General features: G+C 43.7%; 1 protein-coding gene across 6 annotated transcripts in view; it reads left to right on the top strand.

Moving 5' to 3' along the window:
• Window positions 1–25,872, top strand: part of SLC45A1 (solute carrier family 45 member 1) — a 56,500-nt gene that overhangs the window by 27,188 nt on the left and 3,440 nt on the right. Inside the window, exons 1-7 of one of the 6 annotated variants that reach the window (XM_061351561.1) lie at window positions 5,531–5,644; window positions 7,714–7,775; window positions 7,906–8,034; window positions 21,696–22,108; window positions 23,034–23,126; window positions 23,578–23,802; window positions 24,854–25,593. In XM_061351561.1, the coding sequence (XP_061207545.1) occupies window positions 21,709–22,108; window positions 23,034–23,126; window positions 23,578–23,802; window positions 24,854–25,593 (1,458 nt within the window). In that variant the 5' untranslated portion in view covers window positions 5,531–5,644; window positions 7,714–7,775; window positions 7,906–8,034; window positions 21,696–21,708. Of the gene's footprint in view, window positions 1–5,530; window positions 5,645–7,713; window positions 7,776–7,905; window positions 8,035–12,858; window positions 12,977–18,719; window positions 18,863–21,695; window positions 22,109–23,033; window positions 23,127–23,577; window positions 23,803–24,853; window positions 25,594–25,872 lie in introns of those variants that run through there. The other 5 variants (XM_061351562.1, XM_061351560.1, XM_061351564.1 and 2 more) reach the window with 5 other exon arrangements.

Below are 25,872 nucleotides of genomic sequence, written 5' to 3'. Positions count from 1 at the left end.
AATATTTCATTTGCTAGTTCTAAAAAATTATTAAAGGCAAGGTGTTTGAAAAGTGAAGAGGATTTGTCCTAGTGCTTCTTATTCTGTCATTTGACATGTCTAAACTCTGGGCTTCTCCATGAGGATTTCATCCATGTCTCACTCACTCTTTGCCTTCAGAATTGACTGTGTAAAGCTTTAGGTCTCTGTGGTGTCAGATCGCTGCCGAGTATCCCATTGGTCTTCTCCAGATTTAAATTCTAAGACTTTTCCTTTTCAAGATCCACCTGTCAGACAAGTTTGTTACTCACAAAAGTCAGCTCTGTCGAACTTTGGAGCGTGTGTAGCTTTTCAAGTGAAGTTGCAGAAACCTTTTGGAATCTAAAAACATTAAGGCAGGTCAGGAGACAGATAAAAGTCTTGCACTGCACCAGAACCTCACAGGAGTTCAGAGCTGCTGGAGAGAAAGGGCTGGTATTGGGACAGGGGAAGAGGGTTTGGATGGTAGGACTGTGGAGAGGAGAGGAAGCAATGAAAGACAGGGACTGTCCTCTCCTGCAGCTCACCTGGAGAGGAGAGAAGGTATGTTCTTCTGCCTGTGAAGTTTAACGTTTATTTTTACTCCTGCCTTTTCCCCAGTCTTCAGCAGTGCAGTTGTGTGTATGTATATCCTGCTGCTCACCAGAAGCAGCTGCTCTGTGCTGCCCCAAGGATCTCTGTTTTGTGGAACTTCTGTGTCCTGCAGCTCTAGAAAAAGAATAGCAGTTACAGAAGGTTTTGTGCAAGCCTAAAATATGCCTTATGGACAGGAGTATTGTGCTGTTATTTCTTAAGGTGGCTTTACCTTCATGAAATTTTCACAGCAGCTGCAGGCATATAGGCTTAGGATGGATGGTGTCTCTCATACAGGCTGTAAAAGACTTAAAAAGGAGTACCTTCGTTTCCATTTTCTGTCACTAACAGGGAGAAGATTTTTACTAGAAGTGAGAACTGGGGTTGTGTGAGGTAAATTTCTTTTTTCCTCAATAAATATCATTCCTTTGGATAGCAAATCCTGAGTTTCCAGACCACCTATTTAATATTTTTATATGTCCTAATATTTGCCTTCAATTGAATTGAAATATTAGCCATGAAGGTGTAATGCTTTAGTTGTATTTCATTTCTGTGTTGTGAGCATTACTTGGGAAATAGAACAAATGCTTTTTAGATGGGTATTTGAGGAGGTGAGGATGAGTACAATCCATCTATGACTATTTCTAGCAAACTGAGAAGGACTGTAGTCCTAGATTTATGTTCATACACATTTTGGAAAACAGGGAGCTGTTGTGCAAGTGCTCTGATTCAAACATTGTCAAGTTTGTCTTTCCACACTTCTTGTCAGCTGCTTTCACTGTGCAAATGCGGCATCTGGTGTGTTACTTCACAGGAGCCTTATGACAGGAAGAAGAGAATTTTATCAGTCTGAGTTGAGGACAGCAGAGAACTGTAAATGAAGCAGGAGCTGCAAAATCCATTTAAACCTGGGTTCTGCTACTACTGCTCAGAGCTGCTTCCTTTGGTAGATCAGTAAACTGTTCTCCACTAAAATGGCAGTGTAACAAGCTGTGCAGTGTGCACTCAGTATTTCCTCACTGGTCAAAAGAGCATCCTTTGCCTGTGAGGGCAAGCCAGGTAGAAGTCACACAGGAAAATCAAACTGACACAAGTGCAGCATCAGCAGAACAAAACTGGGTGGTCAGGAGAGATGCTCAGTGTTAATAGCCAGTTCCTAATACCTGCCTCTCTACAGCAAACTACATGTGTTAGAAATGCCTTGCAGTTACTGTGCTTTAGGAGCTCAGTTTGCAAATACAGGCATGCACAGAGGTAACAAGAGTTTGCCTTGGAGTCACTTCCAGTTGTGTCAGTTGGAATGGCATTCATTCACAGTGATTTCAGTGGCTCCAGATAATACCACTTCATATCCATCCTAAATGAGAAATTTTGGGACATAGAAAATACCCACAGTGTTTCCATATTAAGTGACACAAATGTCCTTAGGAGTGCTGCATTGCAGTTAGCAGATCCCTTCTGATTATTGCCCCAGCATTCCAGCATCAGCATTCTTACCGGATATACTGTGTGTCTTAATCAGCATTAGCCTTTTGAAATATGTACAAGAAATAGTGTCCCTGATGAGAAGAAACACAATTTGTTGCTCAGAAAATCAGTAATCAAATATCCAGTTATTTTTGTGGAGGATAAATAGTCTGTTATTAGGATTATGTGCTCATGCTTCTGCAAAGGTACAGATTTAATCTGCTTTATGATGAAAGACTAAAACCACAAATCCTGTTTAATAGTGGATCTCCACCAATAAGTAGCTATGTCATTTTATAGCTAATGTCCAACATGAGAGTTAATAGTAAGGACACTTTTGTACCTGTTCCAGGGTAAAGATTAACTTGAGTCTTGCCTGTAAGACAGGAATCAAATGCTTGCTTATATGTGGGGAACATGTCTAAACATTCCAAATGACAGCACTTAGTCTTGGAATGGATAAATTATTTTACACTAATTTTGCTAATTATTATCTGCTTACTTTCCAAAGAGATCTCTTCAGACAAATTAAAATGTCCCTGAAGAATGTTTTATTGTCAATTCCTGATGGTCAGTCTTGGTTCCTTTATGTTCCAGTATTTGTTTGTTACAAATAAGATGTGCATTTGAAAAGCATTTGTCAATTTGTCCAATACATTTATTTACTGGCTCGTATAAAACACAACTCCACGTTAATATAGCTTTTGAATAACAGCTTATTCTTATTTTGGGGATCTGGAAAGCTGAAGGTGGTTTTGTTCTTGTGTTGGGTTTTTGTGTTTGTCCTTGTTATTGTCCCCCATCTCCACCCTCAACCTCCCATCCCCAAGTGTGCTGACCCAGTTTCAGTAATCTATCTGTTAGGTATTACACAAATGGGGCAGAGGGAGAAGCATTGAGATGCTCTGTAAACTTTTAAGCAACGTGTTAGAAATCAAAGTGACTGAATAAAAACCTGTTATCCAACTTGTGAAAGCATGTATTAGCTACATGGGGCTCGAAAGAGGATTTGTTGCTGTTGGAATAGTCTCTTCCCCAGTGAGCATCATGAGTTCTCTCAAGGTTGTGTATAGTTCAGGAGACAGCAGTGGTAGAACCTGGAATTCTTGTGAGAGATTTCCATGAATTTGTAGTCTTAGCAGTATGTTTATTTATAACATGTTCTGCTCATAACAACAGTGATTCAGAGCCATATTTGATGGTTTCCTAATACTTGGAAGTAGAAGCACAATATGAGGGTTTGAGATTAGCTTAACATGCCCCAAAACACAATACCTTATGCACAAACCAGAAAAAACACTTTAGAATGAAATATTAATGCTATGACCTTAGCATGAAAATACAACAAAATAGTTGCCACACTTGCTGATACATAAGAAACATAGCAGTAGCAATAGGTGAATAGCTTTTTATGAGCAGGTAGTCTTAAATTTATCAATTGCTAGCCTTTCCCCTTCAGTTTTTTTCCTGTCTTTGGAGAGGCAAAGTGTTTCCTTTGGGAGGGGTGGGAAGGGGGCATATATGCCTGTTCGTATGTCTTACAAGCAGGTTCGTACAATCACAGAATGGTTTGGGTTGGAAGAGACCTAGATGACCTAGGGTCATCTAGTTCCAACCCCCTTCCTTAAGGGAATACCTTGTACTACACCAGGTTGCTCCAAGCCCTGTCCAACCTGGCCTTGAACACTTCCTTTAATTCTTCAGGAAATTACAGTAATACAGATTCTGGTGATTTGGTTTAAGTTGACATAGGGTTTTCAGAGCGAGAGAAAAATCCACGTGTAGTCTGGATTCAGTCCAAAGCATCTTTACCTCCGAACTGGTTTAGGCCAGAGAGACAGGATGTTCCACAGAGCAAAAAACCATGTGATTAAAGAGCATGAACAAACACAGAGTATATTATTAACAAAACATCAGACTGCATTTCATGTTGGGTTTTCTGGCTGGTGACCCAGGGAGTTGACTCAAAAAGTTAACAGACAAAGGTCCAGTCTCTTCTAACATAACTAATAATCACAAAAGACTCCCTGAAGCTGTTCACAGTGGTACAGATACACCACAGTTGAGACTCTCTGCTCGGGAATGTGTGCTGAGAGAATGTTACAGCATCTGCTGTGGAGGGGTTTTATCTTGATTCACCATTCTGTACGTGTCTAGCAATTAGGCTGCCTATTACCTCCAGGCTCCTCATGCTGTCGACAGCATCTTTCGTTTCTCCCTGTGTTCTGACTCACAGGTCTGTCAGTGCCGTTCTGTCTGTCCCACCTTGTGGCTCCTTCCATTTTCAGGATGTGGCTGATACCTCCACATCCTGATCAGCAGCTGTCTAGGCCATGATCTGTATGGGCAAACTATGAATCACTCTGCTTTGTGGTGAGGATGCATGTAGTTGAGGCATGAGGTGAAGTGTATACAGTGTTTGGAGACTTGTGGAATACTCGACACAGCTGACAAGAAATTTTGGTCATAAAATGAAGTACCTTTGGTTGGTCTTGTGCATGGAAGAGAATTAGAAAAAATTAACCCTTTTGTGGCTGTTGATAGCATTGGGAGACTGCTCCTGGAAATTTGCATGACTTTGACTCCAAAAGACATGATGAGATCTGTGAATCATCACCATGCAAAAGCTTCTTCAGGAAATTCAATCAAAAAGTGTTCGAACTGCTCTGTCCCATCCCGTCCATGTGTGTCCTTTTTCCTAGGAGCCTCTACTGCTCTCCTCCTCTGTTAGCAGAGGGCTGAGGTGCCAGTGAACATGTCTGGTGTCTTACAGAAACGGCTTCCTGCTCCGTGGGCAATGTATGGGGATCCCTGGAATCAGGCATTTACTGAAGGTACCTTTGTTACAAATGGACCTACATATTCTGGGTTTTCCTTTTAAGGGCTTCAGAAACGCCATCAGTTTTGCCATTTGTGTTTAACGCTTTTAGCTGTAGTTTAACTCCTCTTTAGTGTTGCAGGCTCATCGTATTTAACATGCATTTTAGCCAGGAGGGAACAGAGCGTTTGGTGCTGTGGAAGCAGTGGGTGTCCATACCCGACAGGAAACGCGTTTCTGGTGAAGCTGACAGCTTTTCCTGGACTGCCCACAGCATCACTCAGGAACATGTCTCCTCCCTCACAGAGATGCCCGCTGCCTTCCCTTGCTGTCCGTTCCTGCTATTAGTCAGCAGATATACTCCACTCCACTCCTGCGGATCCAAAGCAGAAGTTGTTTTCGCTAACGCTTCCTCTTCCTCGCTCTTTGTTAACAAACTCTCCTTTGTTACTGCTGAACCTGAGGTTTCCCGAGGCACCGGGCACGGGGCTGCTCCGAGCGCAGAGGGAGGTGCTGTGGAGCAGCACGTACCGGAGCTGCCAGGGGAGGCCCTGGGGCGCTGCCCGGAGCCGGGGGCGCAGCGTGAGTCAGAGCCCGCGGAACCGGGCGGGCCGGGGCGGCAGCGCCCTTGGCCTGCGCCACTCCCCGCAGCGGGCGCACGGCTGCGGCCTGGGGAACGCTGGGGCTCGCCAGCCCGTTCCGAAAGCGATCATCTGCATTTCATCAGCATCTTGAGTTTTCTCTCTCAGAAATGGCATTCAGTTGCAGGTAATTGGTAGTGCTTCGGTTTCCTGTGGCTTTTCACCTAGTCATTTGTGTTGGGTCAGCTCAGCTGCTCTATAAACATGGAGATGTGCTTGAAATCTGATGAGCTGGCAACACAAAAGAAAACCTACGGTGCAATTAGATCTCAAACGCCAGAACTGGTGGACTTCCTATTCCTAGCAAGCTTCAGTTCAGGTTTGTATGTAATGGTGAAATTAAAACAGCACTTTTTTCACACTCGGTTGGAGAAATCATTCCTAGGTACTGCGAACAGTTAAAGCACCACAGTATTCACTGCTTGTGGTCTTCAAAAAAGCCAAATCTGTAGGAATCCTGTAGCACTTGAGAGGAAAGAGTGGTACCAATAAGGTCAGATGGCCTGGAAACTGTTTCATGTGTCCTTGGAATGAAAAGGCAGTGAAGTTTCGCAACAAAATGGCAAACAAGGTAGTACTGTGACCTGTTTTCTAACCCAGGGACAAGATTAAATTTGAACTGGTGATGGGTATCAGAATATTTGCCTAAGCAAACACGGTAAAAGTTATGTTAAGCCTTTTGGAATGTTCACCCACTTCTGCATGATTTGCATGATAAAATCTCAAAGAATGGAATAGAAACACTTTTCATATGTAAAGTACCAATTATCAGGTTCTTCCAGATGGTTCTATCTTTATACTGAAATATTCTGCAGATTTTTTCTCTAAGTTAGGTGGAGTAATAAGGCAAATTTACCATCTCAAATGCGGTTTTCTGATTGTGTCCCAAATACATTAAGCTACGATTGTGTTTCCTTAATCCAAAAGTTTTGAAATTAAAATTGCTTCTCCGTGAGGTTCTGTCACTATTGATGTCACAGCTTTTTGTTTACTATCAGAGAAGTTGTAATCAAAGGCCATACATTACAGGCTTTTGTCTCTTCATCTGTCCTTGCAAGATCCCTCAAGTTCTTTATGACTCTTAAGAATACTTCTGTTTTTTAGTAAACAGTTTTCCATGGGGCAGACTTAGAGGTATTTTAGCTATTTCCTGGCTGTTGTTTCCAAATACTTGAGAGCTTATTTTGTCCAGTACCCTACTGCACTAGTACTGAACCTTTTTATAGCCCAGCATCCTCCTAGCTCCGTGCTCATCCGTGAACAAAACTCTGCCACCTTTGACACAGGTGCTCTGTGGAGCATCTTTGACCCAGTGCAGAACCGTGTGCAGTTCTTACTAAGGTATTCAGGGAAATCGTTGATGCCTGAGGCTTCCTGAGCAGCTGAGCAGTGTGGTGAGGGTGTGATGGGTGGTCTGCCAGGTCGTGCCTACGTGGCACCTGCTTGCTTTTGGAATGCCCTCCTTCCACAAAAAGGGAGGTCCTTCTCCCACTGTTGACTGGTAGTGAGCCCGTTTATCCTTCTAGAGATCAGCTTTCTCTCTGATCTGTGGAGCTTACTTATTTTTCCATGACTTGCAGAAACTTGGTGTCAACAGTCAGACCTTCAGCCATCGTGTAGGGCTCTAGGGTGCTATTTAAATATCAATCAGAGTTGTTGGGTTTAAGCTATGATATGATACACATTGTCTTGCAGTCCAGAGCAGAAATAACTAGGAGAAATATCTACCTTTTCTGTATTACTGTTGGCAGATGTTACTCTATGACTGCAGTAATAGACAATCTGATTATTACAGATGTTTTAGATTTGCTTGTATCCTAATGTGTTTTAAACACTTGTGATTGTCTTTACTGGAAGGTGGGTTTTGGTTTTGGGTTTTTTTCCCCTTCCTCACTGCCTCTTACTTCCGTTATCTGTTTCCAAGCTGGTTATGTGTCATATATAGTTGCTGCTATTTTTAGCTCCTTTCTGGCTTCCATTAATGTTGATTTTTCAAGATTGTCAATACCACATTTGGGCCAAGTGTTTTCTAATGAAATCCCTCTCTTTTGAACTGCCCTGATTTATAGGATTCAACCAAGAAAAGTTGTATTTTAAATAGAATTTCTGATTGCCAGAGATACACCTTTTCCTGCCACAAGTAGAGCTGGCAGCCCAAGGTTTGGCTGCAAACCTACTTGGTTTCTTGTTTTTCAGGTCAAAGTAGCATCCAGTCAGACTTTGCATGGCATGAGGCAGAAACAGGATTTTCTAGCAGGGTGAGTACTTGCAGAATCAACGGGCTGATGATTTCTAATGACCAAGAATTCAGGAGACACTGTATCCTAAATAAAAGCAAAAGGGGGTCAGTAATCATTGACCAGATTCTGTTTCACCTCTGTTTTATAGGTGGCTTCAGGAAGGAATTTAGGAAAGGAGCATGACTTAATGTGAGTGCTCATGATGATCACAAGGAGTGCTACCATGGGGAAGTTCGTAAATGGAGTTTTGAAGGAACTGTTTAAAATTCTAATATAGGTAAGGATTTAAAGAGGGCATTCATGAGAAAACCTTAAATAGATGTCATGCAGCAAAGGATGTTTTTTCCTTCAGCACTCACTGTCTTTGACTTCAGTTGGAAACTTTTTTGTCACTTTGTTAGATGTAGGCTTTTCAAACCTCCCTTGTCTTTTTCTGCTTCCACAGCTGTACACAGATTAGAAGTGTCTCCTCTACCAGTTTTTAGTTTGCTGCTTTCCCAGGCCATTTGCATTGAATAGTTCCAGACAAAGCTAGGAAAGACCTTGCAAGGTCACAGATTTCCTCTACTTCATCTCCTTGGCCCAAGGCAGGATCGAATAACCCTAGCCTGCTTCCAAGCATCCCAGCAGATGATCTTAAAAGCCTCCAGAGATACAGACTCTCCCTAAGCAATTAAAAATTCTTTTTAATAGATTTTTTTGCCCCTTGTCTAACTTACAAATAATAAATAAATAAAATAACACAATTTAATTAATTTTATTAATTGTACAGGGGCACTCAGGCTTTGACATGGGCAGCATAGGGAGAGCACTGTGAACTTGACTGTAGCTTCATTGTGAGTTCCTGTGTGACACAGCACATGAAAGAGGGCACGATTAAGGTATGTGTAGTTTGCTGCAATAATGCCCCCCCTGCTCACCTCTTGACCTCTTGGTTTGCTTTAAGGTTCTGTACCCTGAAGAGTTCTCATTTATTCTGACATGTTTTTCTGCTCATTGCTCATGTTGGCGTAATGAATAAAAATGTATTTCCTGTACAGATGGGGGAGAGACAGGAAAGGAACTAAATTAGACCCAGACAATACACAGATATGTGGTGTGCAGATTAGGGTCATATTTCACAGCAGGGTTGCCATATAGTAATGATGTGCCTCGGAAGGAATAATGCCTTAAAAGACACACAGAGAAAGTGTATTTACTAATATTGTTTAAGCCCCCAAGGCAGCAATGTGAGTTGGAAGCCTTTGGTTGGATCAGCTGTTTAGCAGCCCTTGATGTGTATCTTGTTCAGGAATTCAACAGTGAATGCCTGTTATTTTGTCCAGATTCTGGGTACTGTCCATTTGGTACTTTTTTCTTTCAGTGTAAGCTTGGGATCACTGTGATCCAAATATAGGAGTTTGGGAAAGGCACTATCCAGAAAAAGCTTCAAGTCACTTTCAAGCTGTGAGGGAAAGAAGGCAAGTGCCAGTACACGTGCAGAGAGTGAGTCAGGTTTTCTGGTCATGGATTGGATCAGTGGTGGTGAATTTATGAGTGGGCAGAGGCAGGCACCCTGGTGCAGAGTGCAGGGCAAGAACCTTTTAGAACTGAAATGTGTCTCATATTTATTCAGGGCCAGGCTGTTCCTACACAGTAGGCAGTCTGTTAGGTTACAAATACAGATTTCTCTGGTAGCCACATGTTCTTTTGATTTCTTTGAATGCGATGATATGCTAGTTTCTTGTGATCTAGGTGCCGGAAGTACACTCAAAAGTGGCTTCTGCAGCAGAAGTAATTACTTTCTCATTAAGTCTAAACAATTAGTTATAAAGTCCATCAAGTTGTACCTACCTACAGGCCATGTTCATTGTGACTGAACCCCTCTGTGCTGTGGTCTGTTGATGCAGAAGTGCCACATCCACAAGGCCCCCTCTACCCCAGGATGATCAGCAAGTGCCACTTTAATGGCATCTTTTCCACTTACTTCTTGTCAAAAGGAAAGCAATCATATAATGTTCAGTGGTGCAGCAGATGTTTCCTTATCAATGAGGAGATTATCCTGTTAGCTGAATTAGGCATATTGTAGAATTTCACAATTACGAAAATAAATACCTGAGCTGAGTTTGAATCAGCTAAGAAAGTTTTGGGACTAAATCGTGTAGTGGATCCTATGATCCTATATCCTATGATACTGACTTTTGACCAGAATTTTATGGTCTTTTATGTGTCTGATTCCTGTTCTGTCCCTAAAAGACTAGTGCAAGGAGCAGATCAGGAGAAAAAATACAATTGGCTGATGCATTTGATTTGCTATAGAGGCATCATTTACCTTTGCATTGCTTGCTTGCCTCCTGTCTTCTGATTTACTGTGACCTGCAAGGGAACATTCTTCTACCGTAGCCAAGACATTCAGGTGGAGCTAATTGAGCAATTAAATTATCAGGTGATGGAAGTAAAAATCTCATCCACAGTGGAGGGATTTAGCAATCAGACTGCTTTTAGTTTATGACTTACTGTTATGTAATGTGTGTGTTGCTACATAGATGCACACTGTGCAAAACAAAGGTTAGCAGCTGTTTTGACGTACGCTTCAGTTGACGTGGGGGTCACGGCTCCTGTCAACTGACCACAGAAGAAGGGGACAGTTGAGGTTTATGAGAATAAACTGTGAATGTGGACAGTCCATGTAATAAAAACTCCCTTCCCAATTCCTCATTTCTTGAAGTCTCCTGCCAGGAGTTTGTAGCTCTGGCTGAGCTAAAAAACACATGAAAACCCCTTTGTTTCAAGTCAGGTGCGTTTCACCTCTAAGTATCCATGAAGGAGTGTGCAAAGCTGGGGAGTGTCTCAAGTGCTGGTGGGTTTAGACAGAATTGCAAAGGGACGCAGATTCCATTTTGGTGAAGAACAACAAACACGACAATGATCTGGCTGAAGACCATTTGTTGCGGCATGTATTTTCTGAGAGCATCCTGGAGATGTGACTTCTGTCTATGCCAGTGGTCCGATGGCGATTCTGGGAATGATGTATGTAATAAAAGCACATCAGAATTCTAGCTCCCTCTTCCTGCACAGATCTACTACTACACAAATTGTTGTTTTGGCTGCAGGATCAGTGATGATAAAAAACACACCTGTCTACAGCAATGCTGTTGTTATTGAACAGGTAGAGGACAGGGCATTAGAAATGCTGTTGCAATACAGGGAAACCTGAAACCCTAGAATGGAGGCTGAAAAGGATGCAGCATGATCATGGGAACAAACTTACACAGTGAAGTTAGACCAGGGTGTAAAGGATAAAAAAATGCTGCTATTGGCTATATTTGCTTTGCTCCCATGCAGGAGTTGTGTGTATTGGTCTGATCACATAATCCCAAACCGTATTAGAACAGAGGAGTGGAGAGAGAGAGGGAGTATCTCTTTTGGCTTGGTGGAAAGGTGTGATCTTAAATCAAAGGGACATTGCAAAAGGTCATGAACGTTGACACTGCAGGTTAAAATAGGCTGTTTCCTTACTTTTTATTGGCAGTGTGAAGGTCTTAAAGGAGTGTACATCTTTCTGCCCTGTTGACATTTTCAAGGGAAGGTAATTCTGAGTGGATGTCCAGACTCACTGTGGTCCAGTATTCCTTAAATCTAGGGGAAAGATTAGCCCTGGTCATCAGTTTTGTTGGGAAGAATGCATAGTATGCATGAAGTTCCTGGGATCAACATTATAATAAGACTATGTGATCCTGTATCAGTGATCTGGATGTCCAGGCTTTGTTGTTACTATTATCCATGGGAAGTAAAAGGCAGGGCCTGTCTGAGGTTCATGGGCTAAATTGGGTGGCAGGAGAATATGATCTGTTTGAATGAATTGATTTGAGGTTATCATGTCCTTCTCTCTGACTTAAGAAGGAGGGGTTTTTTGACTTTGCAAGAGATGGTAGATTGTCTTAGTGTGGAGTGGATGTGATTTAACTCTCTCTACTGTCTTTGGAAAGAGGTGGGTTAGTGCAAAACTCTCCCTTACAGCTGTGAAGGACTATTAGTCTGAGCTCTCATATAGCAAAACCACCTTCCACCCATATTCTCTCTTCCTTCAGTTATCTCCATTTGACTGACGCATGTGTTCCACAGGACCATGCATGCCTACTGCTTCCTTTGGTACCTTATTGCAATTGTTGATCTCTTCTGACCATGAAAAACATGTATTTTACCTGTAATTTGAATTTGTTTGACTTTAGTTTGCAGCCTTTGGTTGGACCAGCTGCTTTAGAAGCCTTTGCTCTGTGTTACATTCAGGAATGCAACAGCTATTATTCTTTAATTAGATTATTGCAAAATGTTTTCCATCTTGTAAATAATTTCTGCTATTCTTCACCCCAAGGCTTTCAACACTATCTTCAGTTGTGGACCCCAGAGCTAGATTCAGGCTCCAGTGTCATTTTCATCTGTCCAGACCTAGAAGGAAAAATACTCCCTGCTGCTTTAGGTATTCAGGGCTGTGGTCAGACCTCTGTGTGGCTCAGCCTCGGCAGACAGGAACCAAGTACTCATTTTCTGATTCCTACATGTTTGGTCTTCAGACCTAAAGCTGACCTAGAAGTTGCACTAAACTTTCATAATAGAATCAAACCTATGGATTCTTGGCAAGCTCTGCTAGTCCTACACCTGAAGAGCTGATAATATTACTGAGAAAGTGACTGCATACTTGCAGAAATCACTTCTCATGGGAGAAAAAAGAAAGTAGAGAAGTTAGACTAACAGCAAGTCTGGTTTTATTCTACCAGGCAGGAGATAAATTAGATTACTTGGAGGCCTGACCTCCAATTTTGTATCCAAAGGTTATGGCTGCTCTTGGAGAGATCAATTAATATGTCAGCATATTGGCCTCAATGCAGAGATGCCGTCCAGTGTACGGGGAGTCTTTGTGTGCTGTGTGTTTGCCCTAGCAGATTGTTAATCTGGGTTACCGCTTACTACCTGTTCCATTCCTCTTGCTCAAGAGCATTAGCAAATGTTTATTTGACAGAATGTTCTGTTCCTCTCCCCCTCTTCCCTGCCTCTTCTTTTCTTTTTTTTGTCTCCTCTCCCCTAAGAAAATGCAGGCTAATCCCAGAGGAACTCCAGGCTGCAAACATCATGTTACAGCCCGGACTCTGGTCAGAGGAGTTTCTTTACTGCTGAAGGAAGAGAGTAGAAAATGTCTTGAAAATGATCTGCCAAAAAGGGAAAAGTCCTTTAACCAAATGGTAAGAAATCAGAAAGGAGATTCTTACAGCACTTTGACTTACCTGAACACACTCAACCAATTGAGTACCAAGGCAAATTGTCTATTTAGAAATGTAGAAGCAAAACTCAGGCTTGTGAATAGCAGCAACCAAGTGTCCAGGAATAGCCCCTGTTGGAAGCAGGACTGCTATCTGATCTGATATGACTGCCTTCCTGTTGGTTTAGTGGGAGGCTGTGTTTGAAAGGTGCCACTAAAAGATCTCCAAGGGCCTACATGCTAGTCCTGCAGGCATTGCTTTCCAGTATAACACTTGATCAGTTTTCTTCAAATGCTGTTCATACACTGTCCTGAAAGAGTAGAGCACTATACAAGTCAGGATACACAGCCCCTGCTTGTTCTAGCACTCTCTGGAAGCCTGCTTATGGCTATACTCTGGTGTTTTGAGGGTTGCTTTGGTGTTTTAGGTCCTGAAAGAGACTGTCAAGCTCCAAGAATGGCTTGGGGTGTCCTTTTACTTCATCTGTGCCCTTTCTCTGCCTCAGTGGATGCAAGAGGCAAGCAAGGGTGTCAGAGTGGCTTTGAGGCCATCCAGGAATATTAAAGTACTTGTCTGCATCTGTGTACCAAGTGGCTGTGCCGCACCCCAACATCTGTCTGTCTCCGTAAGGTAACTGATGGTTTGGGGTGGCACGTAGACATGCCTATAGTCTCTGTCTTGTTGCTAGACACTTTCAGGCAGAAAGGGGATGACAGCCCCTGCCTCTCTTGTCTGACAGGCACTCTATATGGATGGAAGAGGCTAAATTAAAAACAGCAGAAGTAGACTTTCTGGTTTTTCTTGGTAACTGATACAAAGGAGAGAAGGGAGCAGTCTGTGCCATGCAATTAAAATCAAGTGCTATTGCAACTCATTCTGTAATGCGATACAGATACAATCTCAGCAGAAAATTGAACGCTACACTGAGTCAGAAACATAGAGCAATGCTGGATTTTGAAGAAAGTAATTAGCCCCAGGGACCTGGTGGTTTCTCATTTCCCCTGTGGTAAACACAGGGAAGTGGAGCAGTACTTCCCATAGGCTTCCAAAGCCAATTTAGACAAGATACGGAGCCAGTTAATAAACCAAAGTTTTAATGAATGCTTAGCAAGAGGCAGGTGCACCTCCAATCTTCTTCCAGTGCCCACTATGCACCACTCAGTGCCATGCTGCTTTTCTTTGCTGAGCTTCAAGTATCTCTGCTCAGTGCTGAGCCAGCCTGAGCCCCTGCCAGTGCAGCACCTCTCTGGGGCCCTTCACCATTTCTCCCACCAAGGGTGATGCTGTGTGACAGCCCTCACCATCACCATGCTTGCCTGCAGCTGGGTGCAGGGTGCCTCACCCAACCTCCTCTTCATCAGCGCTTGGTACAGTGGTTGCCTGGCACTTCCTTGTGCTGCCCTACACTTGGCCTTCACAAAAGCAATGATTTCAGGTTTCCAGGTCTCGCTAATCACTAGTTCTGCTTTCCTTCCCCAATAGAAGATCAGAAGTATACTGAATCACAGCAAAAAAGACACCTGGTAGACAAGAAAACTTTGGTCTTACTCATAATAAGATCTACTGGCTGGAAGCTGCAGCTTACAATTATTATGAGAAGCAAGGAACTGAGCTATTCATATAATACATCAGGGATGACAGTAGTGTCTATTTATGCTCCATCTTTAAATGAGAATTTAGTTCAGTTCTACAATATACATAGCCTGTGCTTGCCCTGGGTAACCAGAAGTTCCTGCATCCAGGAAAATCACTCCTGCTTTCCTGACATGCAGCTTGTCATCTTTCTGTGGCTTGTCAGATCCAGAAAAAGAACCTGCAGGGTCTTTGGGGCATAATCATATCCTTGTCTCTTGTCAAATGCATAGTCCACTTGAGGCATCACAATGAAATGAAATACTGTACTTCAGTGGGTTTGACACACTGCTTTGTGTGTTTCTGCACCAATATCTTGCATGGTAAATATCTTACACGTCTGCAGTTAACATTTTTGTTCAGCATTTGTCCAGAAGTGCATGATCAATGTACCTTAGCATGCATGTTGCCTCAAGAGGATTTTCCTCAGCCTTCTTTCATTCAGTTACTGGAAAATTGAAGATTTTAAAGATCTTATGAAATAGAATTATTTCACTGGTTCTGTGTTTTAATGTGTTGGTTGCAGGAGCTGGTTAGGAAGTAACTGCAAAACTTGCCATTTGGACTCTAAACTGCTTGTAGGACCGTAGCATTCTGATTCCGAGCGCGTTCTCAATCTTCTGGATTCCGTTAGTGCCCTCTAGTGACTAATTCTCTGAACTGTGCTGGGTTTTCATTCGAGAGAGACATTGAAGGGGTGGGTGGTTGTCTGCTGAGGGCAGGAGACAGGTAAATGCTCTCATGGTATATTTAGGGCAGCACAAGTTTGTCCCGCAGAAGCAAGTAGAAATGCTCATCGAGCAGTAACAAATGACTGAATGTATGCACAGTGCTACTGTGGAAACTGCATGTCTGAAACTAAGCATGAGTCAAATCAAGTGCAGATCAGTCGAAGAAAAGCTACTGGGCTGTCTCTGTGCAACACTTGAATGGTTTCAGTCAAATGTGGCATTAGTGACATTTTCCTGAATAATAATCCGCTGAGGCTTGATAAGGGGCCACAGCACTTTGGTTTTCATTCGATACAGCAGCTGTAGGCTGGGCTGATAGATTACTGACATTTCTTTAGGATGGTGACAGCATGCCAGGTTTTAGAAAACCAGATTGGTTCTTTCCTAAAGACTATTCTTGTTTAAAAATCCCAAAGCAAAATAACACCCATTTTGCAAAGCAGTTTGAACTACAATCCAACACTGTGTCCTGCTGCGTCTATTATTTGTCGATAGTGGGGGCATTTCTGTCTTTTCCTATTATTAGAGCTTTACACACAACATTGTAGTTGCTTGCACGCTTGTCAGGGGGCATCCTGAAGATAATTCTTGATGGATTGTTTCAGAAGCATGGCCTCACCTTTACTTGAAAGCAATATGGTAGATTTGTTCTGTTCCTGGAAAGGATGGGAGCAGTCACAAACTTCTTTTGCACTTTTTGTTATATCCACACAAGTACAGAGTTAGGAAGTGCAGAGGCAGTTGTCAGAATACACATACTTGTTTCTTTAAAAATCATGTTCTTGTGTAGTAGTTCTATATTAAATTTCTCAATGAATTGACAACTCGATTTTAATGCAAATAGATCAGTGCTGTTACCATTGCTGTTCATTCTGCAGCATAAAAATACTGTGTTTAGTTTCCGGTGCTGGTTTTGGTGTTTTTTGGAGGAGGAGGGTGTTTGCCTGTGTTTTTCCTTCTTCTAAGTAAAAATTCAAGTGCCCTTTTAGGTGTTTAATTGCATCCATTAATACAGCCAGCGTAGGAGTTTGGTGAATCCAGGTTCAGGAACTGATTTATCTGGACTATTAAAATCTTATGACAATATGCTGAGGGCCAGATATGGAGGTGGTGTGCAAACTGGCATATATGAGACTTCTTTATGTTCTTACATTGTATTAACCTCCCACTGGCTTCCCTGCACCTACTCAGTTGGCATGTAAGGGCTGCTAGGGCGGTGTAATTTACGTGGTAAGGTCTTCTTACCATATAAGCATTAAGAACATGTAATTGAAATGCATATCACCTTGTTTGAACTCACTTCCTTTTTTCCTTCTTACTCTATATTTGTACTGACAATACCACAGGACATAGACTTTATTGGCATGATTGGCATTTATAGAAATACAAATGTACTTCTTCAACTGATATCTGTCCTGGTTGCGGCTGGGATAGAGTTGATTTTCTTCCTAGTAGCCAGTGCAGTGCTGTATTTTGGCTTTAGCCTGAGAATGTTGATTACACACCAGTGTTTTAGTTGTTGCTGAATAGTGCTTACTCTGATCAAGGACTTTTCAGTCTCTCATGCTTTGCCAGTGAGAAGGGGCACAAGAAGCTGGGAGGAAGCACAGCCAGGATAGCTGACCTGAACTAGCCAAAGGGGTATTCCATACCACAGAACATCATTGAGCATATATTAATCTTTGCTGCAGGATTCATGTGGCCTTTGGGTCTGAAGCAGCAGCCGCTGAGCACAGAACAGCTTTCACAGCGTGTCTGTTTGGTACAGACTTTGATTCTCTCCTGAAAAGAATTAAGTCATGCTTGGAAAAAAAAAAAGGTGCCAGTTCTGGGTGAATCACTGTGGTTTAATGACTGAAGGACATTGCAGAGCCACTGAACCTAACTGAGAAATGTTTACCTCGATTTCAAGATGAAAAAAGAAAAAGGAATACCCAAACGAAACTGTTCAAGAGACAGAGCAACATCCACTCTTTGGTAGCTTGCACAGAATTTCACTCAGCTGGAGCTAATGTTTATCTCAGAGAAAAGGACTATAAGGGGATAGAAAAGAGGTTTCCAAGAAACGGGATGGTCCTGATCTGAGTGAGGCAAGTATGGTCTTCTGGCAAATGAAACAGCGAGCCTAACATGAATCTGTAAACAAGCAGAGAGATGAATACGCTGTCAGAAGCTGCTGCGTGGAAAGACTTAACAAGAGAGTTCAGTGAATGAAAAACATCCTGCAGGCAGAGAAGGCAGTAGGGAACAGTGCAGATTCATAGCAGTAGGCATTCATCACCAAAACTCACTCTTTTGAATGCTGTTGGGTTAAATTAGTACAAAGTAAATTAGTATCTTTATGTTTCAATTCCAGTTTATGTGTGAGCTCACAGGGAAGAGGAGATTTTTGATTTCTGTTTTGTCTAAAGCTTAAAAGGCTGCTGATAGATGAAAGCACAACAGGAACTGCTTTTGTTCTCTACTTTGTTGCTAACCGAGAAAGGAGTAGAATGCCTTGTCCCACCTCCCCAAGCAGACAAACTGTGCTAAAATGTGTTAAGAGTTAATCCTTGTGAGTTCTAAGCAGTCAATTTTATTTAATTGAATATTGAGTGAACGTGAGTTTAATGTTTCAAAATGTTCACAGGAAAAATCAGTGTGTATGATGACTATGACTGCCTGACAGCATCAATAATGTAACATGTTCTCCGTGCCCAGGTGGAACAAAAAGTCATCCTCAGTGATGAGGAATGGGGCTCTTAAGTGTTCATCTGCTCAGTGTTTGGAGAACCTCATAACACATGGATGGTGGGTGGGACTGGGGCTGCTACAAAAAAATTCTGCAAGAGCTAAAGAACTGAGGATTCATGCAGTGTTATAACCTCTGGAGATAAAGTTAAGCATCCTCAATGCTTAATGCCCCGAGTCTGAAGTTTTAAAAGAATAGACAGAGCAGGCTGCACTACATAATGACATCTTTGTTTGAAAGCTGAGGAAATTTGAAACATGAGTACAGAATATGGCACTGTAAACCAAAACTGCCAAGTCATCTTACCCAAGGAAGGGGAAAACTTGTGGAAGAGAAAGAAGTGCAGTGTCACCTACAGCATCTACCCTATGGGCCTATCTAAAGCTATCTCCGCTCTCCCTAAAGCGCTTCCTATCCCAGCCTACTTCCCCTGCAACTCCAGTGCCAGTGTGGGATGAGTCTTTGGAAACGCGGGAACGGTGACCTGCCTCTGCTGGGGGCGAGCGTTGCTACCTCCGGCAGGCGCTGCCCGCCCGCAGGAGGAGCGGCCCCTCACGTCGCTCTTGGCCTCGCCGAGGCCCTGCGGGCTGTCCCGGCCGCGCTCCGGTGAGCGAGGGGCGGCGCGGGGAGGTGGGGGGCGGCCGTTTCCGCCGCTCCGGGCCTGGCTGCCGCCGTGCGGGACGACGTCACTGGGGCTGGGCCGGCGGCGCGGCGCAGTGCGGGGCCGGGCCGGGCGCCGCTGTGGTGAGGCCGCCGGGCGGGGCAGGGCCTGCGGTAGGTGCCGGTGCCGACGGGCGTGTGAGGGTCGGTCCGTGCGCGCCCAACGGGGGCGGGGGGGCTGCGGCGCGTTCTCGGCTGACTCGAGCGGTTGGGAGCCGCGGCCGTGGCACCGGGCAGGTCCCGGTCAGGGCCGGCCCTTCACTCCATGGCTGGTGGCTGCGGCGTGTTGGGTGCCACCGCAGGGAAACCGGGACCAGGGTCTGCCACAGGAGAGACCTTTCCCGGCGTAGGAGGTGCCCAGGCGGAGCAGTGATGGCCGGGCCCTGCCTGCCACGCACGTCTGACTGCAGGTACCAGGCGGCAGAGCCAGTGTCGCCGAGGCCCTGCGGATTGGGATGCGCAGTTGTTGGTATAACAAGCATCAGGTGCCAGAAATCACGGATAACTAGTGATGGTGTAAGCACCACGTTACACTGCAGGAGAGGTTTCCTGCTGTGAAGCCATTGCCATCACTGGGGGGATTTACCTGAGGACAGGATCAAGTCCTCTGAAGATGTCCTCTGGTGAACAGTTCCTAAACTGAGAAGAATGGGCAGTCAGGAATATTAGCCTCAGCTCACAGTTTTAGGCTGACTTGCTGCTGGTTTGGTGATCTGATACGCTGTCAATAGTAGCCTTTTGTTCTAAATAATTGTAGATCCCCATGTGTATTTTTGAGCCATTCTTCTCTTGCTAAAACATTGTCACTTACAATCTCTTTTTAACGAGAGAGGAAAATAAAGGGGGTTCTAGTAGGAAGTGAAACTAATAGCTTAACATAGGGACATCAACACTGGGTGCAAATGGTGAGGTGTTCAGGCACTGCTGAAGGAGAGTGCTTGCACAGCTGTCTTGTGTCTGTGTGCAAGGGTTGTTAGAGCATCCATCATGAATCTGATTGGGTTTTTGTTATGTTTCAGGTATCTCTCTTCTAAGTTTTAACAAATTCTGATTGTGAGGGCATTTGACCTGAAAGCTGATAAAAATACTGCAAAGTAAGTACTCTGCTTATGAAAGACATGGGTCATATGAAATTCTCAGTAATTTGTGAGATCAGTGTCAAGGGCATCTGTACAGTCTGCACACACTTCTCCTTCTGGTGGCCTCTCTAGGGACTTTGTGTCTAATGAGCTTTCCCAACAAAATGCTCCTGCTGCTGGTGCCTTGTGGGGGGGGGCATTGTCAAGGCCCATGTGTAGTTAAGAGTTATGCATTGCTTGTTCTGCTCTCTTACGTGGTATGCATCTTGGTCTGAAGAGGAGCAGTCTTGAGGAGACCTGTGGTACAATGTTAGCAATACTTCAGTAGATGTCTTCTCACTCCCACCCTTCTTTCTTACCCTCAGGCTCCAAATACAGTTAAAGTTACCCCAACTGCAGTCTTCTATGAGGTGCTTGGCATTCAGTTTTTCATTGTGCAGTGTCTATCTTTGGATGCTTACATGTACCTGGGGTTTGTTCTGTGTAGGGCATCTTCCCACAGCTGTGCTGAAGCACACTGAAGTGTGATGGTAAACGTGGGTTTATGGAGTTCTGCTTTTGATCACAGTGGGAGATAGGCAGTGAAGAATGGCATTGCATGGACTGAGTGCTACAGGAAGAGTAGAGCTTGAAATGTGCTGGAGGAAGTAGCAGAAAATGGAAATTTGGGAATTCTGTACAGCCAAAGTAGCAGAACAGGCAGGAGATTTTTCCCTGGGAAAAAAAAGCCAGATATTTGTTTTGGTGACTAGTGTGTGGCTGTGAGGGTTTTCCTGAAGAGGTGTGGGGTGATGTGGAGCCATCCTTGTGCAGCAGCAGCCTTTGGTCTTAGGACAAGAGTGAGTAAAGAAAAGATCAGACTTCACTTATGAGCTATTTCTGTTTCTGGCAATGAGAGGCAGGACATTACGTGTGGTCCATTAATTCAGCAGATCTGTTGGGATCTATCCTGCTATTTGAAGCATTTGGCTGGTTTATCTACCACAGTATGCACACTTTGGCTACAGGATTCTGATGAGACCCAAGGAGGCTGTTCAGCACTTGAATGGCACTAATCTGTGAGCAGGGAATAGTCATGCAGAGGGTGGCTTGTTCTCAGGAATTACTTCTTCTCAGGAATTACTTTGAAACTTCAATTCCTGCACTGAAATGGTATTAACTTCTGGTTCCAAGCCCATTTGTCATCAGCTGATTTCATCCAAGTGTTCAGTTTGTGTAGTCTGAACTTTGAAACCACATTCTTTGGGTGCTCCAGTAAAGTCTTGCGGAAATAGAACCCGCAAGAAACAGAGGATCAGACCCTGTCCTTGCAACATAGTGTCTCTGCTGAATTCAGGAATGTGAATAGGAAGAAAAACTCAATCATTGTGAAAACAGTTTTGCATTGAGCCTTAGCCTCAGCACAGGCAGCAGGAATGGTAGGATCAGTACTGGAAGGTGACTTCACATTGCAGCAGGGGTCTGGATGTGCTTTGTTGTCAACTTAGACTGAGGTCATGATTCATCTTAATTTAGCTTGAGTGAGTTGCAGGTAAATGTAAGCTCATTGCTGCTCTTGGAACTTCTGTGAAGTGTGACATGAGTGACTGCTAATGGTGTTAAATATTTCAGTATCAAAACCCAGTGATGGTAGGCAATGCCCAGGTAACCAAGATAGGCTCTCTGGTGTCTCATTTGTCCAAAGGCAGAGGAGATGTGCCCGTAAAACATATATGCCTTGTGTTAAGAGATGGAGAGAAAAGGTTATAACTAATACGAAGGCTGCACTCAATATGTGAAATGTTGAGGAATGGCTTGAACTTCTGTAAATGGAATTAAGCAAAGATTTTCTTACTCAACCATATTATTCTGAGCTCTTTTTCTTCCAGACGCCTACCTGTGATGATTCCACCATCTACAACAACCCCTGTCGGTGATGCTGCACTCTTGCCAAATGTGGCTTCTCAGGAAATCTGGAGGTCACAAGTGCCAGGCTATTCTGGATCGGTCACACGGCACATAAGTCATCGGGCCAACAACTTCAAGAGACATCCAAAGAGGAGAAAACACATTCGCCCTTCGCCACCACCACCACCAAATACTCCATGTCCTATTGATTTGATTGACTTTGGGGATCTTCAGCCTCAGAGGTCTTTCCTAGAACTCCTCTTTAATGGGTGCATTCTTTTTGGGCTTGAGTTCAGCTATGCCATAGAAACAGCCTATGTTACCCCTGTGCTGCTTCAGATGGGGCTTCCAGACCAACTGTATGGAATGGTGTGGTTCATCAGCCCTATATTAGGTAACTTTTCACTATTTCTTCTCCCTTGTTTTTTTTCTACTACACAAGGTGTATGTTCTTGTTTTCTCTACCTCAGCTGTTCATACGGTGTATTCTGTGTGCTCTCAAGGTTAAGAAGCACTAGCTATAATTTTAGACAGCCAAATGGAGAATAATTCTTGCTGTGTCTTGCTTGAAATGGGCTTGGTGTGATCAAAAGGTCAGTTCTTTTAATGGCTTATGAACCTTTTAGATTTTGTGCCAGGGTAAGCTTTATTTGCTCTGTTCTATATTTAAAAAGTAGCAAAAGAAGATCAATGTATCCATTCATGTCCCTAGGGAAAAAAAGCATACACAGACAGTTCCCTGGGATGTGTGAAAAAAGCACAGTGGTACTGCCTTTTCCTGTTAAACTTTTTAAAGCAAAGCCTTCTGGTAATGAAAGGTCATCAGCCACTACTGTTACAGGCCTTAGCCCACAGGCAGGGGTGGAAGCATATCTATTACTACAGGAAGAACCATAGGATGGGCTGTTACCGCTTGGAAACTTCGTTCTGCCTGTTCCTATACTTGTGCAATGTGCTTCAGGAGTAGATAGGCTTCTACTCACAGGCTGGCCCAGGGTAATGCAAGTACCTTTCCAACTTGCCTGTTTGCTTCCTGCTGTCTTCCAAGTTAATTCTTAACGGGAGTTCCCATCTAGGATGGGGTAGATGAAATAGTGTGCAAGGAACTGCCATGGCAATGAGCAGTGGCACATTATGTTATTCAGTCCCTGGCCTGGACAGTGCCAAGCAGTATGCTTTTTGTGCATCTGGGGGACTGCTACTGACTGGGGATATTGCTGTGGCATGGTGTCCTGTCTTTACTTGCCTTTTAAGGTTTAACTCCCCTGTGAAACAGGCTCATAGAAAAATGCTACTTATTGGTGATTCCTTTTTACTAGGATTTTTGCTACAGCCTTTGCTGGGAGCCTGGAGCGACAGATGCACATCAAGATTCGGGAGGAGACGACCTTTCATTCTGGTCTTAGCAATAGGTGCGTCTTTCAGAAGCGATGGGCATAACACTTGGAATGTAGAGCCAGCTTCCTTCTGTGACATCCCCTGTGGCACTAGGCTGAACAAAAAAATGTTGGATATTGTGGATCTGAAGGTGGTGAGTGGCACCAAGGTGATGCTTTGGCGGCTGGAGATCCACACAATAAAACCTTGTCTTGTCAGAGTCTGAAGAGGTGATGTTTTGAGGGTCAAGGATGTTTTTCTGGAACCAAAACCAACTCCAGACATTTGTTAAGTTTGAACAGTGGAAAAGGGTTATGTATATCCTATAATCCATGCTCATCCGCCAGACTGTATGGTCTGAACAAGGGCAGTTGTGCTTGCTGCAAAGCTGTGCAGGTAGTATAATGCTTTTAGAGCATGGAACAGTGGAGGTTTCTTTACTTACAAGCAGTCAATTGATTGATTTCAATTTGGTTTTGTTCCCAGGAGCGTTGCTTGGGCTCTCGCTTATGCTTAATGGCAAAGATATAGGAAGCACCTTGTCTGACACTGCGAATAACCACAAATGGGGTATCATTCTTACGGTCTGTGGTGTTGTCCTCATGGACTTCAGTGCAGATTCAGCAGACAATCCCAGTCATGCCTACATGATGGATGTGTGCAGCCCAGTGGATCAAGACAGGGGCCTCAACATCCACGCTTTGTTAGCAGGTATGCTTTGTTGGTGCTTCCTGGGTGACACGAGACCTAAGTAAACAAGCCCTCTGCAAGAAGGCAGAGTGTAAATCACTGGTCTTTTCCCGTATAAGCCTAATAACCAAACACTTGGAGAGGTGACACTAGTTAACTTTGAAAACAAACTCATGCTTACTGTAAAAGGCTTTTGTAACTGCCAGAAGTCAAACAAGACACAGTCTTGGGTTGTTCATCTGAAGGTCCCTCAGCATCATTTATAACAACTATGGAAACAAAATCCCTTGAGGGGAGAGGTTCAGCTTCCTGCAGGTGTGGAAAATACCTTTTTTAGTCACTCTGTTGGAGGGGAAAGCACGTATTGGGCACTATGATCCCTCGCTGCTGTCATCTTCAACTGCTGTACTGTTCTAGGCTAATTTTCGTCACCATCAGGAGACTGTTTCACGCTTGAATGTGGTCATAAAAAAGAAAGGATAGTGTCATAGGCCTTCCTCCTTTTTAATGGAGTGAGAGTGGTATCCAATGCCCTCAGAACATCTATGTTCATTGGTCGTAAATGCAGTGGCAGTTTTGTACGCTGTCAACATGTTGAATAATGAGCTTGCTACACTTCTGAAGTGATTCAGTCTGTCTTGGACACAGTTAGATCTGTGTTCCTCTAACTGAGTGAGGAAAATGGATTTTCACTTACTTTCAGGAAAACAGTCTTAGCTGACTGGTTGCAGAGCCTTGCCACGAGGCTGGTGGACACTTCTGTTTTACGGACTGAAATAGCTGAAGGTAAAGTGGTTTGTTCATGGCAAAGAAAGAACTATAGTTTTTAATTATCTGTACCATCACTTTTACAGCACTGACCTTCTCCCTCTTTCTGTACTATGTTCGTACATCAGACTGTCCTTGTGGCATGGATAACTGTGTTTATTACTGCATTTGAATTGAAAAGGGCTTGAGTAGTAAACCAGAACTAACACGTTGGATTCTACTCACTAATCATTAGACAAATAGTGCTGTTACTGACTTCCAGGATTGGCTAGGGAAGATAATCTTGGCTCTGTTTTTCCACCAGGTCTTGGAGGTGGCTTTGGTTATGTTGTTGGAGGAATACACTGGGATAAAACCAGTTTTGGAAAAGCTGTGGGAGGGCAACTTCGTGTCATCTATGTCTTCACCTCAGTTACACTGACTATCACTACTGTACTGACTCTAATTAGCATTCCAGAAAGACCCTTAAGGTCCTTTGTCAGGAAGAAAAAGGTGATGAAGAGTCCAAGTCTTCCTCTCCCTCCTTCTCCACCTTTCTTCTTTGAGGAGGGTGTAAATGAAAACTTTGCTTCTCATAACTCAGCTCACTTACATGCAAGCTTTACGAGCCCCGTTTCCCCCCTGAGCCCACTCACACCCAAATATGGCAGTTTTATCAGCAGAGACAATTCCTTGACAGGAATTAATGAGTTTGCATCATCATTTGGGACTTCAAATATTGACAGTGTGCTTATAGACTGTTTTACAGGCGGGCACAATAGTTACGTAGCACTTCCAGCTAGCCTGCCCAGACAGCCTGTCAGTGTCAGCTTTCCTCGGGTGCCTGATGGCTGTTACCAAGGACAAAATGGAATTTTGGAGCAAGGGGAGAGCAGCATAACACCGGGGCCTGACGGCGAGGTGCTGAGGGTGGGCTCACTGGATACGATAAAGCCACGGTCATCAGGGATCCTGAAAAGGCCTCAGACCTTGGCCATTCCAGATATCGTAACAGGACACTGTCCAGAAAATAGCAGAAGAAGAAACGTAACCTTCAGCCAACAGGTAAGGGCAGAAAATCAATGATATGACCATGTAAACCTGAGCATTCTTTTAATTTCTTCTATAGTTTTAAGCGTGTGATGCACAAATTTATCATTTCAGACTGCTTGTGACAGTTTGCTTATGAAAGTCATGGGAACAGCATACCTGCTATGACCTTATTGGTAAAAGAGGGGATAGGATGTGGATTATGACTGGCAGTCTGTCAGCTGCCTTTGTTAAGACAGCAGAAATGGGAGCATTCTTCTCTCACTGGGCCAACATGTGAAAGTTAGGTTGGTA

The sequence above is a fragment of the Neopsephotus bourkii genome, unplaced genomic scaffold (assembly GCF_033783945.1).
Source record: "Neopsephotus bourkii isolate Nb327-2 ecotype Australia unplaced genomic scaffold, CSIRO-AGI_Nbou_v1 NB_593, whole genome shotgun sequence".
In the NCBI taxonomy this organism is placed as follows: domain Eukaryota; kingdom Metazoa; phylum Chordata; class Aves; order Psittaciformes; family Psittacidae; genus Neopsephotus; species Neopsephotus bourkii.
Note: the sequence above shows the minus strand (reverse complement) of the source record. Positions and strands in the feature narration are given on the sequence as shown.